This window comes from Xiphias gladius, chromosome 23 (assembly GCF_016859285.1).
Source record: "Xiphias gladius isolate SHS-SW01 ecotype Sanya breed wild chromosome 23, ASM1685928v1, whole genome shotgun sequence".
Taxonomy (NCBI): domain Eukaryota; kingdom Metazoa; phylum Chordata; class Actinopteri; order Istiophoriformes; family Xiphiidae; genus Xiphias; species Xiphias gladius.
In genome coordinates this window covers 18863501-18884887 of record NC_053422.1, presented here as the reverse complement: position 1 = coordinate 18884887, position 21387 = coordinate 18863501, and the positions used below count along the sequence as shown (strand labels likewise).

At 41.4% G+C, this 21387-nt stretch overlaps 1 protein-coding gene across 6 annotated transcripts in view; it reads right to left on the bottom strand.

The window, feature by feature from the left end:
• gria3b (glutamate receptor, ionotropic, AMPA 3b) overlaps positions 1-21387 on the bottom strand; it is a 79425-nt gene that overhangs the window by 6602 nt on the left and 51436 nt on the right. For 2 of the 6 annotated variants that reach the window (XR_005706535.1, XM_040119322.1), the window contains exons 5-14: positions 20708-20761; positions 19576-19737; positions 18525-18692; positions 18036-18140; positions 15792-15896; positions 13697-13903; positions 11139-11512; positions 10389-10587; positions 2216-2463; positions 1318-1432 (exon numbers count right to left, since the gene is read on the bottom strand). Coding sequence is in view for 4 of the 6 variants with exons in the window: in XM_040119322.1 (XP_039975256.1) it covers positions 1318-1432; positions 2216-2463; positions 10389-10587; positions 11139-11512; positions 13697-13903; positions 15792-15896; positions 18036-18140; positions 18525-18692; positions 19576-19737; positions 20708-20761 (1737 nt within the window). In the remaining 2 variants the exon portion in view is untranslated. Of the gene's footprint in view, positions 1-1317; positions 1433-2215; positions 2464-10388; positions 10588-10683; positions 10822-11138; positions 11513-13696; positions 13904-15791; positions 15897-18035; positions 18141-18524; positions 18693-19575; positions 19738-20707; positions 20762-21387 lie in introns of those variants that run through there. The other 4 variants (XR_005706536.1, XM_040119321.1, XM_040119325.1 and 1 more) reach the window with 4 other exon arrangements.

The following is a 21387-nucleotide window of genomic DNA, read 5'->3' as shown; positions in this document are numbered from 1 at the left end:
AAAGATCCTTTTCAGAAATGAACCACCAGCATTTAGTAGGACACCATTTGATCTGGGCCTCGTCTAGCCTCTTGTGGTGATGCTATTTTAACAGAGTCTTGCAGCTTAACTGTTCACTGTGGCTCAGGCCAATCCATGATAAATGACACTGAGGGTGTAATTATACAATCTGCAGTCCACAGGACCTTAAGGCTTGTGTGTAATCTAGACAATTATTTGACCTATATCGTCACATGTGTGCTGACATTGTCATTTGTCATTAAATTGACCTGCATTGTAAAGAATATATCGCTACTTCCTTATATGTAATTTAGTAAAAATAGCACAATTCTTCCTGGCACATAAGTAATGTTACACTAGATTGTCATGGGTGAATAGGGTTTCACACTCCACCATTAGCTCCCATAATGGAAAAACCATTCATCACCTAACCACAGAAGAAGAGGGAGGGATCTGATGGTCAAAAGGGTCACAGCGGGGTTATTAATGAGTTGGGGAAGGAACTGCATTTAGTGGAATCACACCACAGGTGCTTTATCAGATGACCCATTAAAAATGAATCATAAGTCTTGTTTAATTAGAAATCTCACGTTTGCCTGCAATGCTTAGTCCCCTCAAGACGCCGCTGTTCCCCTTGCTTTCCTGTTGGCCTCGGCTGAGCAGCCATTTTGGGGTTTTTGCAGTTAAGGAGAATTTATCATGTTGGCTTAAGAGCTCATGCATTCCGGGCCAGTGGCATGGATGCGAACCAGCTGTGCGGTGAAGTACTGCAAAGCCATCTCTTACAGGATTCGCAAACTTCACCTTGATGCGGGAAGGCTGGAGGTTACGGCCTTGTCAATGCAGAAACGTTTTCTGGCCAACTATGTTGAATTACATGTGTGTGGCTTTAAGTAATAACTCAAACTACCGAAGCTTCCTAAACAAAGTCGTAACAACTGAGACTAGATGGATCTGTCCTGCAGGTGTGTAAGTTTGGATAAACAAAGCTCAGCCTTTCACAACTGCAGGACAGCCACATTCCCTTCACCATAGTCAAACAGTAAGATAACTCCTCCATTAATACGTATTTGCACAAAATTTATGTTGTCTCAATAACCACAAATAATATTTTTCTATTAGCTAAGCAAGGGCTCCTTAGTTTGATCTGAGCTGTTAAACCGTCTGTTCAGACTATCAGTTAATTTGGTAATCTGCCTTGGGGCAGCAGCAGCTTGGTTGGGGCGCACAGTTGGTTTGGTTATGGTTGGGTTGTTGTAACAGCCTTGCCGATTACTCTGCACTATGGTACCCGATTGTGGTGACATCGAGGCTGACCTTGGAGTCACCTCCCCCGCTGCCGCACTCTCCCTTGTCGTACCACCATTTGTTTTTCAATTTGTCCAAGAGGCCTTGCTCATTCAGTTTTAAAACTGCCAGGTTAACAGCATTTCTTGAAACGATAAAACATAACTTGTAAGAAAATGCACAGGTCCGTGAGAAATCTAATGCAAAGTAATAATTGTACTAAGCATCATAGTGATAGATAATGGTAGTGAGACTACCACTGTCAAAGCAGGGGCTTATGCACAGAATACTATCTGTTAATCAGAATGGTCTAGGAAAGGACAAATTGTTTAAGAATTTAAGGAATATGGAGAGATAAGAAAGGCTCATATAAGGTAAAGACAGTGTTAAATCTTGGAAAAGGTGGCATGAAGGGTTACGTAGTTTAGAACTGAAGTGTGCGGGATGGGGACACTTGTCATTGAGAAGAAAAGTAACAACAACAAACATCATGCAATTAACATTCGTCACAAGTGACAGCGCAGCTTTTAAAGGCTAAATTGAAAAACCATTGAACTGTTAAATTAAAAGTGACAACACAACAGTCAGGTAGGACAGCACACGGGACAGAAGGAGAGATCGAAGGAGAGAGAAAGCAACAGTAAGAGAGACATAAATATGAAATGATTGTTAGCTTTAGCCTTATTGTCTGGACTTGATTCCTCTACTGTCAAATAGCAACTCTCAACACATATATAAAAATATTTAAAAAAACATCAAGTATCATTATATAACCTTTGTATCCAAGTGCACTGAAAGGCATACTACCGTTACCTCTGTGTCCATAAAAAAACAAGAAGAGGAAGAGAAGAGAATGACAACAGGGGGACATCAGGGTAGGTGGAATACTATAACAACATGGAGGATATTGTTATATTATTCCACCCACCTTAATGCTGAGCCTTTGGGTGTCGCCACACCGTAGCCTTTCGAGTCGAGGTTCCCGCCCACTTTCATGGTGTCGCACGGCTTCCGCTGCTCGATGTACTCGTTCATGGTGGACTCGAGGAGAAAGGCGAACTTGCCCTTTGACTTTCGTACCCGGGCTACGCCATCGGGTGTGGTCTTAACAAACACTGAGGGTTCAGCAGATTTCATGTATGACCACATCTTCTCATACACTGCTATTTTGGATCGCTGTGCAGGGAAGAAAAAGAGGAGAGAAGTAGTTCAGAAACCCAAACATTATATGTTAAATGGAGTTTGTAGGATTTTTGTGCTTAATGATCACTTCATTTAAATTGGCATCATGAAGTATTTATAGACATCTTGGAATGTGGCAGTGCGATATCTTTAAATACTTCCACAAAAGATAGCTGGTGAACTTTTGCAAGATCATGAAGTACAAGAATTTACAAAATCCATTTCTGTTCATCGGCATAAAAGTGCTCTTTGAATATTATGTTACAGCTTGAAGCTCAAATTCACTGACTGTAAATGAGGATCACACACCACCTTTAAAGCAAGTAATGTCATGCGAACTGGATTTTAGTAGAAGTACTGGCATTTGTGGGATTTATTATGCAAAAATATGTTCAATAATTAAACTTTAGTGACAGTGAAGTGAAGGTAATGATCATTTACATGAAAACTTGCAAACGTTTTGAATCAGTTTGTTGAGAAATTCAGTCTCGGTGAGTTTGAGCCGTGGTTTATAGTGCTAATTTAACTTATAGAACTTATTACAGTCATTAATTTCAACGACGCCGTCCTCACTGTAACATCTCAACTCTGACTCAGAGGCGATGTGCAGAAGAAGCAAGAGAAGCGAACAAGAAAGCAGGTTACACATCCACAAGGCAACCCATCACAAAGTGACACAGATGAGCATTTTCCCAGTGCCCGGGGTCAGGCTTAGCAAGCCTGTAAAATCTGTGGGAGTTGAGCCCTATCTATAATAAGCATCAATTAAATTATTTAATGCCACGGATTTATTTTGGCGTAAGCATTTCATACTCTGAACAGATCCTGGTCCAAGCAGTGATGAGCCAGTTCCTGAGTGGTACTGTGAAAACTGAAGACGGGATCCTACATTAAAAAAAGTAAAGGCCAGGGAAATACGAAGGGGATGGATGGTTTTCAAGAAGTGGCTGAATCAAGAGATCTGCTGTCAGCCAAAGCGTTTGTGAATGAATATGGATGAGTGGTTGATATACCAACATGTGTCAGAGATACTTCCATGTGGCTTTTTTTTTTATCTCACTTGGTCACATGTCATTTAGCAATAGTGCTGAAATTATTGTTTGGTACAACTTTGATGTTCAAATAATTGTATGAGCCATTTATCAAGCAACAAGGTCTGGCCAAGAGTCTACAGCCATGCTAGCAGCTCTGTAAGGCTTCATTTAGGCACAGCAGTTCTTTGAGTTAAATGCTAAGCTTAGCATGCTAACATGTTGATGTTTTCTCTGTGATTTTTCACATCATATGATGATTGTCGAGATGATTATCATATCAGAATCATCATTTTACTGTGTGTCTTGGGATTTTTGGACTGTTTGTGGGACAAAAACAAGCACTGTGATGCTGCCAGCTTGGCCCCTGGAAAATTGTAATGGTCATTTTTCACTGTGTTCTGACATTTTAAAAACCAACCACGCTTAACTGGAAAAAATATTCACAAGTTAATCGATAATGGAAATAACTGTTAGTTGTAGTGCTTGTTAGCAGGTCATACAGTCAATTAGGAATGCTAGAAATGGTGATCTTGTGTTACAAAGATTTTTTAGTACTAGAACACATACTGAACTCTGTGGCTTTGAATGTCCATACATACTGATCAGTAAACAGACTCATCACTGCCCCGAAAAGGTAAAAGCCTCCTAAATAAAAGCATATCCATCTGTAATGCTTTTCTGTTAATAAACAAAAGCAGTGACCTTGACCTAACGAAAGTGCTTCACTGGCTTTATGTAATCATATACAATTTGTTTGTAGGCATCTGTCACAGAGCATCAGGCCAAGGGTGAGGATGAGATGAGACAGCAACATAACACAAATTAAAAAGTCTGCATGATGAATGTTCCCTGCTCAGATGATAAAGCCTTGAAGTTAGGGTCATTTTATTTTAATGCAAATACAGCGGATGGGATGGGGGTGGGCAACACTTAGAGACAGATGTGATGTTTTTGTTTACGATCCTCATAAATGTGTTCATCATGGAAAGGACACTAGTTTGGAGGACAATTCCCCCAAAGGCCTGGGGCTCATCTGCTCGGCAGTGGGAAAGCTCCAGACGCCTCCTCAGATGAAGAGAAAAGAATGGATCTGGGCATTGATTACTGACGACAGAGTGTGCTGCCTCAGTGCTTTATGAAGTCAATTGATTAATATCAGAGCGGGGACGAAGTGCAACCAAAAACTAAATAGGCCGATTCCACTGCAACTAAAGTCACCGGCGAGATTCTTAAAGCAGATTCTGACAGAGAGAGAGAGAGAGAAAAAAGATACAGTGAGAAAGCCCAGCAGGGGAAGAGAGATATTTGATTATTGACTGGTGACACAAAAATGTGCATACTAACAGAAACACGGACACACACAAGAACACACCATAACGTAGAAAGTCTACTCTCATCTCATTTAAAATGTAATCATTCATATTCCGTTCTACGGTGGTCATTTAAAATTCAATTAGGGAATAATGAATGCAAAACGTCTATCATCAATGAAAAGACAATTTGTTGACACTGCCATAAATACAGCTTTATACATATGGCTCTCCTTCACAGCATATCATAGCCCTGTTAGAACATGCCGCGGTATTTAAAGCAAGCTTCCAGACAATTAACAAGGGGTGGCTATATTTGATAGCTATTATATAAAGTAAAAGGAAACACGACTCTATGTTGGGTAACTTGCAAACGGCATAACCCTCCTCCTCTAATTGGCTTCACATTGTATTAAAGCGATCATAATGTTGCTCAATTCATAATGAAGTACCCAAATAGTTGATCTCAGCCAACCCTCCTACCTAGGTGACGCAGTTACATCATCTGTGTGGGTGTTACTCCTGCAAATCTGTCTAAAGCACTGAGTTTCCTGCTGTCTTGTAGCAGTCATAAAGACCGACTCAAGTCTCTTATTCCAGCCTGGTGACCTAAGATGAGGAATGAAGAGAACGGGACTTGCCTTAAGCAAGACAAGGTTAAACTGGTGGAGGCTTATTATTCATCTAGGGAGAAGTCTTTGAGTCACCACATTCACATCACACGCAGATATGAATAGACATGCACTCAGGCCCACTAATGCATGCAGATATAGATAAAGGTTCGCTTAGAGCAGGGGTGAGGAATTCATGTTTTTTTTAAATTCTTAAACCTGCAACAATTGTTTTTCTTTTTGCTATTTGGGGCAGCATAATCCAGCTGCGAACACAACACAAACATATTATTTATTCCCTTTAAGTTGATATAGCTAACTTGTTAGCTAACAGTGGCCTATTTACACGTCCAGCAGACATCGATCAGCAATATGAGTCTAATGTTTACTCTCTTTTAGCTTAGTCTCCACCCGCTCCGGAAGGGAAACGACTGGCTCTTTAGCTGTGAAATATGCACCAGGTTCACGAGCTGGGAGCTCATTTTTTAGCTCTTTCGTTAAAAGCAGCTGCCTGCGACAGTTGAAAATGACACTATGAGAGTAAAAGTTATTTATAGAACTGTTCTAGGATTGTGTCTGACGGCAGACGTCATTTGCCCCAGTAGAACTTAGGCACTAATACTTGAGTGCTAATTAATGACTCATGCTGACGTATGTTCTGTGTTGCATTATGAGAGTGGAGATTTACTTGCTAGGTTACCAAACCACAATAAACAGTAGCCTGCTTTAGTTATGATTAGATAAAAATACTATTTGTTGTGCCTTAAAAAAAACAAAAATCGGCATGTCATTTCTTTTAGACTGACACCTACGTTATTTGTGTTGCGAGGGACAAATCTGTTACTTTCAAATATGCTTAAGCCACAAAATTTAAACTGTGCTTGAATTAACTTGTTTGCATATTTTTTTGATTTAAGTGGATAATAATATTTATCTGTGTTCTTTATCTGGTAAGTTTGTACCAATATATCAATCTACAGTGAAATTATTTAAAAATCATGTTAATGTTCTAATGCAAACTGTAAAAGGGAAACATTTAGCTGTTGTCAGGGGGAAAAGTGTTTGCCTACTGCTGTCTTAGCATTTCTCTCTTACAAGCAGCGTCTGACATATAGGGAAACTCTACAGATGAAATGCTTGTATTAAAAATTTTAATCTTTAGAGTATTTTGTGATACAATGAAGTGTACAGAAGGTGATGGACAAGAGGGATTTGCTTTTCTGTATTTTCAAAGATCATTAGTAAATCTAGATTTTGTTGTTCCCGAAATCAACAATGCCATTAAAAGGTCTGAGTAGGGACAAGTGAGTCCCCAAAGTCCAGAAGTCCAAAGTCAAAGAAATTGTCCTCTCCATTCTAAATAACCACTTAATCTGTATTGATTCTTGGTTATGCAGCATTTCCAGACCTCTGTCCACTGCCATTCAAACTGCAGCCTGTTTTTTATTCTTTCATTATGGCCTCTCTCGTTACTGATTTTAATGCTGTTAAACCAGTAACTGCTTTTACAGCCATGAATGTGTGTGTGTGTAATATATACACACACACATATACATATATATATATATATATAAATGCCATCTTCAAACACAACATTTCCTTCTACTCTCCTTCCCTTCCATTTTGTTTGTGGACATCACCACTTTCCCCCAGTATCCTGTATACCTGGTTTACCTGTATCTCAAGTAAGCAGAAATGAAAGTTGAAGCTCTGTGGGTGTACATTGTCATTGAAGTGCCACATGCTACGCCCTGAATACCAATTGCTAGTCTTTGATGCTTGTTGTTGGAGTCCAATAGTTCCTCTTGCACCTGCTGTTGCTGCTCATCTAAAGTTCGACAAGGCCCTCTGAGGACAGTGCTTTCCCTCAGAGGTTATGCCTATCTCACACTAGTCTATCATCACTTTTGTTAGCTTTCTCTTTTATGCAAACAGGCTCTAATCTTTATTGGAGCCTCCCCTTTGCTCAGCACTGTACTGGAACACAAAGTAACAAGAGCTCAGGGAGTTGTGTTACAATATGCTGCTTATGATTGCGTGGCAACCTCAGGATTTCTTGTATAAATCTAATTGCAGGCCCCACTTCCTCCACAACCCTGGCTAAATGCAGGTCTGCTCTGCATAAAAAAGCTACTTATTAAACACTGTCTTGGACGATACGGAACTATAGTGTCTGTGCCACAATAGCTGAGACATAAAATCGATTTTCGTGCATAGTAAAATGCATTGGTGACTGCACTCACGGAGTTTTTCCAATCTCCACCACACCTGCAGATCAGTAATATGCAAGATAATTTCTGCTGAGGCTTTGGGTAATGTATAATCTTTTGAGGGAAACAGAAAACAAAGCTTTGGTCTAATTTCTTTTTGCAATTATCATTCCTTCATTGTGACACCGTTAAATGAGGTGCATGAAGGGACAGCGGTGTTGTTGTCTTGGATGGTCTCACCCCAGTCTTTACACATAATTAAATAGCCACATCAGCCAATTTTATCATCCCAGCCATTATTATTATTATCTGGCTTCTCCTTCAATGTACATTTCAAAATGTAACTGAGCCAAGCCTTTTGATGGAATAAAACCACATCAAGAGGATAAACATGGCCTTGCTGGTACAACTCATCATTTTCTAATCATCCAAAACACAAATATTCAGCTGACTGCATGAAAAGATCCATGACAGGTATTAAAATGATGAAACAAACCTCAGTGCTGCAGTGGCGCATGACAGCTGCTATGTTGAGGAAGAGCCACACAAAGCTTGAAGCTATCCTACATTGTCTCAAGGTAAAGCAACAGACAGGCTAGAGACAGAGGAGCAGAGGGTGCCCAAACAAGCAGGGTAGTCTGGGGAAGAGGAGCCAAGAGCGTGTAGAGCTGCACTGCCAAGCGCCTAGAGCCATTCAGGCTTCCGCTGGGCACATCAACGGGCTCCCAGGCCAGCTGTCCTAGTTGGTTGTGAACAGCAGAATCGGGCTTTCTGGGGGATCTACCACTCTCTTTGAAAATTCCTAAACCACTTCTCTTCATTCCCACCCACAAATGAAGACACACATGATGACGTGAATACTGTCACTTTCCGGCAATCAGCCATATGTCCAAACTGTTAGATTTCCGGGGGCTAAAAAAAACAGCTTTGGGGGAATTTCTTAAACCACAAAAGACAAAGAGATATGTTTGAGGTTTTGTAGCTCATTATTACAAGCTATATTCATCTTACTGTATCTTATTTTTTCCCTATCTGCTTATAATGGGAGCAAATTTAATGATTTAGTTCTTTTTGTCAGGTAGCTTTGTAAAATAAACCAGGTGAAATCATCAAAAATTAAAGACCAAGGTGTCAGAAATTATGACATATGTCTTATTTGAAACATTGGACTTGATTTAAAATTTCCAGCTGGCTGATGCCGTATGGGTCTAATTAAGCCTGAATGTATTTCCTGAAAAACAGATCTGAAATAGAACTTGAACTCCTACTAATCAGTGTGTTTTTTTCCCTGTCAGCCCTCTACAGCTTTAATTAAAAGTCCCTTGGAATAGCTTTTCACACATGTCATTTCCTATTTGAAGACTTGGGGATGTAAGTAGGACACTCATTATACAGAATACAGGAAAACTGCGACACCCCGACCACCTCTCAGATTGTTCTACCAGCAGACCTTGGGTGGCTCCATTGTCAGGCTGGAAACCTATTCTGTAATTGGCATCCATCATGTCTGTGACACAAAGGCATATACTCTGCTGTATACATACACCTGTGCAGCAACTCTGATGAAAGGGAGAGTGATGACAGGCTTTGTGAGGTGTTCTATGGAGAATCAAGTGTTGCTGTCATACATGTCGTGTGCCATGTTTCCCACGATATGCTGTACGATCCTCTCAGTGCACAGCCTTTTAAAACCAACTCCTAAGAATTTACAGAATTTAAATTAAAGGATTTTAATATCAAGCTTTGAAGACGCTATCTTGTCCTTCTCTGTCTAAAAAAACATGGATTTGATTTTGTTTTTTGTTGTTCTGAGCGATTCAACCCAGGGGTAATACAAATGAATTGCTCTTTCTGCCAACAGGCTGCAGCTGTGAAACATATGAATTGTTTCTCTCCTGCTGATGAGTAATGAGGGAGTGTAAGATAAAAGACTGTCATATTGCCTTTTCGTCAAACACAGGCAGAGTGCAGTTCCATTAATTCTTTTTCAACTTCTTGCTCTGCAAATGCAAAGGATTGGACTGCAGATGTAGCCATGCCAGAAGCTAAAACATCTATGGATTTCTTAGCAGAAGGTTGATCAGCGTTAAAGATATGCAGCTCTGTTTAACTCCTGTATGTGGCTGTCTTTCAGAGAGTAATATACTTTTGCTTCAGATTTTAGTTAATTTATGACTTAATTGCAAGGCTAGTCCCTCATGCCGACGGACATATTGCTTATTCCATCTGAACCATCTTTCAGACTGCTCTGTTTGACCTACAGGGCTCTTCTTCATCAGGTCCAATTTGCCAGCTATGGCTGGCTAGCTAATTATATTTCATGAGCTGACCCTTCTGAGTTTGAGCCTGATGTGGGTGCTTTGATTAGCCTCCTGTTTTTATCACCTCTGAGTCTTCCACGTTGTTATCACACTTTCTGCTGACAGCACCAGTGCCTCAAGGTTGCACACTGCAGAACTGCCGCATAAATTTCACGTTCATGTCATTAGGGTTCAAGAACTGCATCTCTGTCAACATGCCTCAAATGGAGCGATCTTGTGCAGGGCAGGAGTGCTGTACTAAAGCTACAAAATGGAAAAGCTGCAAGGAGTCTTTTATCAAGGACGTTAGACAAAGTAGTTCTTATGATTCAACATGGCTGAGTGCAAAATGTTTAGGCTTTTGCATTATTTGCCATTTGAGCTAAAAGCAAAAGAGCCACTGGCTGATTAGTCAGGTACTGTGCGTGTGAAAACGTATGTTGGCACTACTCACCCTAAAAAACTCTTTTGTGGAGCCTGAGTCCAGAGTGCCATATGCTATCTCTGTCTGCTTGGCCAGATCTTCGGCACTTTCTATAGGAGAGACCATCCTCTCCACTGTCAAGAAGGCAGCCAGGTTGGCTGTGTAGGAGGAGATAATGATGAGGGTGAAGAACCACCACACACCGCCGACAATACGGCCTGACAGAGACCTGCAAGAGGGAGGTTGATGACACACAGAATGTAATTACACAGTGACATGCGGTGCCTATCAAACCGCTGTGATCTACCAGTTGTGTTTAATGTACCTAATTGCATTGGTCATCAGAAGTTCCGTGTAAATTGCTCAAACAACCTGGTACTGTGTCAGCACTCTGCAAAAGTGCATTTCCAAGGAAAATAGTACCACTTTTTTAAAATGTACTCTAATCCAAGTCTTTAGTTGGCTGTGAAACAATCAGGGTCAAAGATCATTTAATAGCCTAAAAAAAGTATTGATGAAACAATTCTGTTGATGACAATTTCAGCGTACAAACTGACAAACTCAATTACAATACTATAGTAACTGCAATAAATGTGAAATGATTTTAGCTTCAAATAATGTACACCTAAAGAAAGAAGACAGCAAATTAAGATACTTGAGTTATTCTGTGTACTTGTTTAAAACTCATCTAATCACTTGCAGTTGAAATTTCCTGTATCAATTCAGTAGTATTAATTCAGCTCTGCTGTCCACTCCTGGTGTCTATCGGAGCTGACCCACCTGGGGGAGATGTCACAGCCCTGCTGCATGAAGGCGCCCAGTGAGAACCAGAGGGAATTGAAGATGCCAAAGTCGTTGGGAGGGTCGGGGGGAGTTTGGGGGTCTTTGGTTTCATCCTGTTCCTCGAGGTTCCACTCATAAGGACTGAACCGACTGACCAGGAACAGGACCACGCTCACCCCAATATAGGCAAACACTATACACATCCAGATCTCGTAGGCCAGCGGGTCCAGGAAGGAGAAAACGCCGGGCTTGGACTTTTGGGGCTTCTTTATCATAATGGAGATGCCCAAGCTCATAAATGGCTTGGAAAAGTCTATCACCTCCTCTCGAACCAGAGTAATGGTGAGAGGTGCAACAGCTATATCTGCTCTCTGGAAACAGGGACATGCACAGTGAGCATTAGTTATGACCTGCACAAAGAAACAGGTCATTTTACATTTATGTGTGAATGACTGGAGCTGGAGAGGGAGCTTAAAACAATGTTGTTATCACACATTTTACAGGTGATCATAAGAAATAAGCCTCCGACTGTGACGCTTGAGGGCAGGCTGGAGAGAAACACACACACACACACACACACACACACACAGGAGAAGCAGAGTAGCATATGCTCAGTGTTATGACCTAGGATGGCAGCTTATAGTTCTGAGATTTTTCACTGAAATGTGGCCACATTGGGAGGTAAGGAGGAGGGAGAAGCTCACAAGGGCACTGCGAGGCTTTGAGAGAAACAGCTTGGAAAAAAAACACCAAGGCAGATGGGAGTTTGAGTCATGTTTGACCAAAGGCTTCCATAATCAGGACCCAAGGAGACACAGTGGGGGAAAAAACTTTTTGGTTGTACAATTCCTTAAAAGGGCCAATTTTATTCTACATCTTGTAATGAAACTCTATCTGTTTCAATAACGGAATTGTTTACATAAAAACTGCAAAGTAATGAATCGTCTGCTTATATATAGTAAAGAGGCTGCTGTATACAAAACCCCCCCCCCAAACAAACAAACAAACCAAAAAAAAAAAAGCAAGCCTTGGCCGCCCTGGATTTCCCCAAACACAGCTTATTCTGGCATTACCTTTTTTTTTTTCATTTTCCAAGCTGCTTCTCTTTATCTCCCTCCTTTGCTCTGCTGCTTCAATCACATTATGTTATCAAAACACATCCATGGAGGTGGTGCTGCCTTTTTAGGAATCACAATGGGTTTCTTTGTAAAAGCAGAAGAAAATAATTAATCACATTAGTCAGTGTTACTGCAGCTAGTGTGTATGTGATTAATTAAATAACTGTTCCTCTTCAAAGGAGCGACTGTGTGAGGTACAAATCTTTGCATTGAGCTGTATTGTCTTTTATGCCGAAATTGAGAAAACATTGGATTGAAACAGCACAAGGCAGAAAATGTTTCTTACAGGGTCAAACTAGGAACAACACAAATAGACCCAATAAACATGACTGTTTTCTTTGTGCTGTCAACACAACATTGTGAAGGGCTATAACCACTTAATCCTCGTGCAGGCGTAAGCAGCACTCAATCAATGGTGAGGGAAACAAAGCAATAAAGAGCAGCCTCGGGCCTAACCTTTAAAAGACAACTAAAATCAAATTAATTTACTGGTCAAAAGGTCAAAATGTACAAAACTATTAGTACCGGCCCACCTGCTGTAAAATTACAGGCCTGGAAAGACTTGACAACGACATGATTGGGATATTTTTTTCACCTTCCATCTGCAGGGAGTGGACTTTTCCCATTTGAAAGATAATTTGGTGGCGATAGCACATCAAACCAGGCAATCTCTCAGCTTGATAGCTGGGAAATTGAACAGATGAGGAAGCCTAACCCTCATGCATTTTGTATTTGGCCCCTGTTCAACTATTGTGGCCTTGGAGAAAGGCGAAAAAGGAGTGGGGTGGGGGCTGCGGTAATTTTGGAATGCTTGAGGTGTTGCGAGAGCCCGAGAGCTCTGTCAGATGTAAAACACGGCATGACCCTTTGCTAATGTAAGAGGTTCAACCTTTATGGAGCACAACACATATGGATCTTGTTGTTTCAAACCGCAAGCCACCATTTAGCTGTTGATTCTAAAGCACATTTTTTCTCAGCCGTGAATTTACAATGTGGCATATTCATCATACACATCAAACATTGAACATAATTACACAATCACTTCAAAGGCATACAATCTTTCATTCATCAAAGTGATTACAGTGTGTTTGCCATATGGACTCATTGTTTTCATGTACCTACCTCTGTTTCGACTGTAAGAGAGAAAGCTTTCTAGGCCAAGCAAGATGGATTAATTGCAATGAACAGCACTGAGAAATGATTTCATTTTCTCCGTCTCAAGATGATCACCAACTCCCCAATGCTTGAGGCTGCATTTGACAAATACACTCACAGCTGAGCTTCCTGAGACAGCATTAGACTTTGAACTGGGCAAGAGCTGATGAGTTCACAACGGGTTGGTGATAACCTTAAGACGGAAAAATGAGATCTCCTCTCATGTTGAAGTTCCTTGCAAACTGTCATGTAATCAGCGAAATCAAGGCTCCCAGTACTCACCCCATAGACCAGTTCACCCACCATCCCGTTCCACGTCTTGGTCTCGGGGTCTCGGGCTCCATACTTCCCATCCATTACTATAGACAGTTTGTACTTAATTCCAACATGTTTGGCAATCTCAGATGCTAAATCGACGCAGTAGCCTTCATATCTGTCATTCCCCTCCAGATGCATATAATTTTTCTTGTACATCACATAAGGAGCTTCCTGTTGATTCAAACACACGCTGGTTTATTCACTCCCATGCCCCTGCACACATACAGTTGTACAGAAATATGCATACATGCACTCATATGTGCCCGTGCACACAAACAACCAGGCTCGCACACACACTCACACACACACACACACACACACACACACACACACACACACACACACACACACGGAGTTTCAACATATTATAAGCTGCTATAACCACATCCATGCAGTCATGCATACAAAAATGATGCCCTGCGAATGCACGAATATGCACTGAGAACTGCAGCGTGACCATGTGGTCGCCCTGCCTTCATCAAGCCGTGGCAGCCAGCAGACACCAAGCCCAATGCACCCAACCCATTTTGAGCCCAACAGTGCAGCTCTGTGGCATTACATAGGAAGGTTAGAAGGAAGGGAGAACAAGGTTTTCATTTCTGTAGGAGAAAACAGAAGGCCAGAAATACTTTTAGAAGGGCTGGGAGTCATTGATAGGCAAAGTGTGGGTTAGCTCAGAGGTGGGTGGGGATGGGAATGGGGATGGGTTTCATAAGTAAATGCCAGTGACAGGAGAGGGATCAGAAAGTGCCCATAGTCTCTCAACATATTCAAGCACATTGCACCAATGCGCAGTTAAAGGCTGTTTCATTCCAAAAAATGATAAAATAACAAAAAACAAAAGAAAAAACAACAAAATGAGCCGTTATATACTATCCAGAAAAATGCAAAAAATACTCCATAAATAAAATCTTAAAAATCAGGAGAGCAGGAGCGTGCTAGTTTTAATCTCCCTTTTAAAACACTGGGGCAGCTCGTCTTTTCTCTTACTGAGCACATTGTCATTATCAAACAATAGGACTGCTCAGGAGAGCAGGCATCGTCATTACAGCCACACACAATTAGAGTACAAGTAGGAGAGCAATGGTTTGTTTGTTCTGTGCTGAATGTATCCCATCACCTTGGATTAACTGAGTGTGTCCCTCAAGTTAACACATGTTTACCTCCTGACTGTATTTTCTCATCTAGAGATGTTAAATGTTTCCACTTGCTATTGGGAGACACTCCCTTATGCCTTGCAATACCAAAAAAATCTCTAACTGTGGGCAAATACCAGAGATCCTTATCGTTTCCAAACATTTTTCTTTATCATTTTAAAATGTTTGCTTGCAGAGAATGAGGTACTGAATTAGGTAATTATAATGCCATTATAGAGTCAGCAAAGGAAGCTATCCAACAAGCCTGAAACATTTAGTGGTGTTTATACAGTTAAAAGTAAATCAATCTATGATATTTGTTTGTTTATTATACTTTGGTCTGGGAAAATGTCTAGAGAATTATCCTCTCTCTTCTAAAGTGCTGACTGGAAGTTATACTTCAACACAGAACACATGGAGGAGCAATACCAAATAGATTAGAAAGGCGATAAAAAGGAAAAATACCACACCTTTTTATCCCTACTCCAATACTGTTTATTTTGCTTTGCCCAGCTTGAAAAACCATTGCAGTATCATCTTCTAGTCATTCTTTGGCCAGTCTATCCCAAGTGTCATTGAACATTTACTTGATGAGGACAGACAGGTTTACTTACGTATGCGGTTGTATGTGTTTTGTAATTGATGGAGTCAACCATTATCATATATACCATTATTGTGATGTCACTGCTACGACAGGCCACTGAAGTATGGAAAATCAAAATGCTTTGACACCCACACGGATACAGTTGAAACACTCCCCCGTTTTGGACTGACTGTTTCAACATGTAGTGAGTGGATGGAAAGCAACACAAAAAAGATGTGGTTCTACCCGCCCAGGACAGAATGTATCACTCATTGGAATCAACACCATGACCAGGAGTGGCAGAATACGTGAAACATTTAAAACTGCATGGAAAGTGTACCATAATAGTAGTGACCACAATCGTTCGGTTTTCCACTGAGGAGTCGTTGGAGACCTGCGGGTCCATAATATTTACAAATCGTGTGTACTCGTTCCAGTACCCAATCTGCAAAGAGAAAACAGTGGTTAGTGGTACATTCCAACCCACTGACGACACTGATGTAAGTGAACGTACTGCATAGCGGGGACACTTCTAAGCATTACTGGGAACTGCCCTGATGCAGAGCTCATTAAAACAACACTGCATTTCCCAGAGGCCTGCAGCCTCTCCCCCAAAGCTCGACCAAGGCAGCAGCGGATGAGCGGAATACTAAAACGGCAGAAGTGACCCAGTAATCTAAGCATGGAGTAAAGAAAGAGTTTACTGTATGCTATACACCGATCAACCACAACATTAAAACCAGTTACCGGTTTTGCATTTCTACATTCAACATGCAGTTAGTGCCCTGATCAAAGCTACTATGAAAATATACAATGGGTTTTTATGATCTACACCAGTTCAAACAGCGAGACGTGCAAGAATTGAACTGCATAAGCTTAGACAACTTCAATCCCTCCCACCTTCAGCTTCCCAGGTTTTATGGTAAATAATTGATATTCTGGCCAATGAACTGCATACATTTTTAATAATTTTGCATAATATTCTAGTGGCTCAACAGTTTCCTGACTGCATAGTCCTGCCATTGCAGTCACTCTGCATTCTGCCGTACAGATGCTTAAGTCAAACCAGTGTCAAGTGTTTGTTCGCCCATCTGAAATAATGGCTGCTCTGGCTCAGGATGAAACATGTTGCATATGGATGTTGCTGCCAATAGTCTAACTGATGCTGGCTAGGATTTTCCCCTACACATCTGGTCCGCATTTTTTTTTTTTTTTTTTTTCCTCAGATCTCTAAATGTTTGGTCCAGACAGGTGTACAACCGTGCAGGGTTTTTAAACACCAAGTGGAGGCGCTAGAAAGCAGGGAACTTCTCAAACTTCTCAAACTTCAGCTCCAAACTGTGGTCACAATTATGGTAGTAGTTAGTGCACTTGCCAGACTGGAGAAAGCTCCAAATGTTTATTTCCAGCTCTTGTCCAGCAGTGATATTTGAGAAGCACTGTTCGTGGGACGAGACTGTGAGGAGCTGTGGGGTCATAGAGTGCTGCTCCAGAGGCAAAGTCCTGATCTCACCCTGAGCAGATGGGACAGATATCAACCAATATATCACCAGTGACAGTCACAGCTAAGAACCTTCATCCTCTAACTGTCACTGGGGTGACTGGGGGCTCCAGGTCCTGACAAACTGCTGCCCGGCTTGTCTCATCTTCCCTCTCTCCCTCACTCTCTTCCCCTGACCTCCTTTCTGCCACTCGCTCCATCGCTCTCGCCTCCTCTTTTTGGCTGTGCGGGGATTGCTGTAAGGGCTGTGTGGTGCTAACTGAAGTGTGGGCTTTAGAGGCCTGGGAGGCATCGGCATAATCACATGTCATATTAGACTGAGCCCACACTTATCCAGCTAACGAGAAATTCACAGCTGTCTCTTGGAACCCGGTGGGGTTATGAAATAAAACAAGAGGTCATCATATGGTACCGGTTATAATGTGAATGTACCGCTGGGAATTACTGTTTTGAAGAGGAGCCAGAGGAATTCTTGGATCGTCTTTGCAGTAATTGGTTATTTGAATGGTAATTACTGTCAGGAGAGGACCAAAAATCATATCTGCAATATCCCAAGGCATGGAAATAGTCTTTTATCATTCAGTTTTATCTATCAGATCGGAGGCTTCGTTTGAATGTGGGGCTTGTAATGCTAAGCGTAGCTCAGCGGTGCTGCTACCTAACACAGGTAGAGAAAGGCAATCGGCATTACCTTTCACTGTCCTCTCAGCCCTGCTGGCCCCATATGACTGAAAAAGCCCCAGTGCTTTAATAAATTGAGGTAGAGGCTTGTTTGAATATGTTCTTACTCTCAAACAATCCCACATTTTTCTCAAAATGGTTTACAACGACATGATTTTGGCATGCCTAAACATGTGGCCAACATTCGTGTTTTGTTCTTTAGTACAGCTGATCAATGAATCATTTTAAATTACAAGTTGGCCTAATTCCATGATTTTGACAAGTAATGAACCAAACCTTGATGTGTGCCAGCTGTTAGCTGTGTTTTGATGAACACCAGGATTTTTTTTTTTTTTTTCTTGATCAGGTCTGGATCTGACAGTTGATGGATGACAGCTGATAGAGGTCACCGCTCCGTCTTACCTTCCTCGGCCCACCTGTTTTCATCTCATAAACATCTATGGTGTAGTTGGTCCTGCGGCCGTAGTTGTCAAACTGGATGTTCCCAGTCATACCCTGCACTTGGACCTGCCATGAAGGACAGACAGACATAGGGGGATGTGTAATAGCCATCACTTTGCATATATAGTTGGTATTAAGGTGCCCGTGTCCATGGAGCTACAGGAGTGTGCACAGTCTGTTAATCAAATGATGAACTGGATATGTTTTAATAAAAGATGTAGTTTTATGGTAATGAGGGCCTGGATTTGAGTGCAGAGATATCTGGAGGCTGAGGGAGGAGAATGGCTCTGCACTCTCTCCCCTTCTCTCTGTCACTTTCCATCTTTATCACACTCTCACTCGCTATCTCTGCTTCACTTCTTCCAGCCTTTTCTTTAGTTATCAGCATGCCACTCTCTCTCTCTCTCTGTCTCTCTCTCTGTCTCTCTTTTCCTCATCTCCCACCCGTACCGTTTTGAGAGCTCTCTCGATGTCGATGCCTTGGCTCCACGGTACAGCGGGATTGGCTAGACAGTCTCCAGCGCTGCCCCGGCGAGAGACATCCACACGTTGGCGTCGCAGGTACCTGAAGGCCTCTGCTATCACCAGGATGGCATCATGGGTCAGAGCTGAAGTGTACTGTACAAAACAAAGCAAAAAAAAAAAAAGAGTAGAAAAAGAAAGAAAAAAACCCCAGCAGAATGCAGTGAGACAGGAACACATGGTGGGGAGAAGAAAAATATAATGATTAATGTTTTTTAATCAAGCCTTTACAGGTTTATATGTAACTTTATACAGCCCGGTCACTATGCAATATGTTATGTAAAACTGAAAACAGATAGTTTAAACCACTATGGATAGAGCTTTTATATGAATATATCATTTTTTCAAATTAATCAGTTTGCAGTAAAATGAGAGAATCCCAGGGAAAATTGGGGCAGTCTTGGTAGCGCTTTTAGTCCATGCATCTCCGTGTCACCAGGTCAGATCCGTGTGGGTGGGTTGGGTGCAAGCTCTGACGCCCTGGTTACGATTAAAATAGTTTGATTAGACAGATTTGATTAGAAAAGCCAGGACATGTCTAACATATCTCCTCTTCTTTCAGAACTTTTAGTGCAGAGTTAGGGAGAGACTAGAGCATTAATGTGTGATTTTATCTCCCATGCACTTCCCCTCCAACTTTGCCTGACCTTTTCACCACCGAGGGTTGAGCCACTTGTTTGTTGACCACTACACCATGACAAAATCTAATTAAATGCCATTCAAAATCCATTTCTTTCTTGATCATTGTTTAATTAGATGTAAATTGAAGCTGCGATATAACCTTGTCTTGCACCGCCTATCAATATATTGATCTCTGGGAGGTATGCAAAGCCAAGAGGAGGAAGCGAGGGGTGGAAGGAAGACAGACTGACAAAGGCAAACAGAGGATGAAAGGAGGAGAGGAACCAATAGAGAGCACTTCAGAAGGGATGATCGTTGTAGTCTGCATGCGCAATGAAAGGCCTTGCAAGCAAAGTACCTTCAGAGGCGTGTTTCGGGCTTCTGGGAATTCTCTTTCATCTAGCCGCTCCCAGCGCTGCATAAACTGCTGCACAATTGGGTTCTCAGGGTTGACTATCTGAAACCCTGAAATGTTGGCTCCACCGGCGAAGACTTTGTCCAAACTCACATTAGAAAATCCCTGAGATGAGACACAAGGGAAAGGAGGAAGAGGAAAGACTTATGTACCTTGTTTTTCTTTGAGGCTCTATTTAAAAAAAAAATATATATAATCTGCGGCTAAGCGCCACAAAATATTAGCAGCTATTCTGGCAGGGTGCAAGCTGCATTTTATTTTGAAATCTATGCTGTATGAGAAAGCAACATGTCTCTGCTATTACACTGAGGCAAGCGCTTCCCTTCACATTTTGTGGCATAGCCTGAATTAATTTACAGATAAACAACCTGCAAGCAGATACTTCAGAGTTTGTGTCAGATCACGTAGAAGAGATATTTTACTTGAACCAGCTGGCTTACTTTCATTTAGAAAGCTTTGCTATGGGAAAAAAGAAAAAAATTAACATTTTCTGATGCATCTCAAAACTTATGCTCCAGCTGCCTTTAAATTTCCCTCTTCACCCTAGAGCCGTGACATAGAGTTATCTCTTTTTTGGGTCAAATTGTTGCTGTTTTTTTAAGTGAAGGATTGTGTCATGGCGTGCAGGGACACGTGTCTGACTGCTGCATAATCACATCTTCTAACATAGAGGAAATAGAAGCAGGGGATCAGCAAGTAAGAGCAGGGCAGGCTTCCACTTTAAAACTTCCATGCTAAAATCAAGGCTAAACGTACTTTTCCCTTTCCAGAATGGGCAGAAAATATGGCCGCCCTTCAAATATAGTTAAAAAAGGTCAAATGTTGTTTATTTATTGCTTGGAAGATTAATTTATACTGAAATATGAATATATTTATTTAAGCAAATATGCCATGTTGTCTGACTGCCAGATTGTGATTGATGAGGCATAAGCAGCAAACATATTAAGCCATATAATATATATATATATATATATATATATATATATATATATATATGGCTGTAACTAAACGCCATCACATACAGTAAAAAGCATGTTCCACTCCCTCCCAGGGGAATGGCTCGGTTATTACTCACAAGATTGGCCAGAATGTAGTGGTAACCACGGCTGTTCTTCCCCAGGGTCACAACCTATGGGAGAAAAACATCGAAACAGTAAACCACCCATGAGATGAGAGCAACGAGCCACGGCTCGTATAAGTGACTACAGCCGTCTCCGTAAATGCAGTGGCGTCCTACAAGCACGCAGGATGCATCTAAAGTTGAAACAAAGCAAAGTTGCTTCTGGAATAACAACAGAGAGGGAGCAGTTAGAGGAAGTGTTCATTAAGGAGGAGCTGATAGCAAGAGAGAGAAACAGGAAGAACGAGGAACATCCTTGAATTTTCTGCTCACTTTGAAGTCCTTCACGGTGCAGGGATTTGAATCCGTAGCAAGTGCTGGACAGAAGGTAGTAATAGGAAAAAAAATTCAAAGGAATTTAGAGTGAGACAGAAAGATGTAGATCTTGTTTTGCTTTGAAAATATAACACCTTTGGAGCATGACAGCATGTTTCAACCCACGCAGCCTGTCTGAAAATAATAAGTGTTTTTCTAAGCCATCCCGTCATTGTGGTACTAACCATATATTGCATTCTTGATTTCCTTCTTCCTTTTGTTCTAGGCCTTCAGATAAATCCAATAGTGAAACTCTGAATTGTCCTGGCTTTTTTGTGCATTACATGCTGGACAAGGTTTGGGAATGGGCCTCCTGAGGT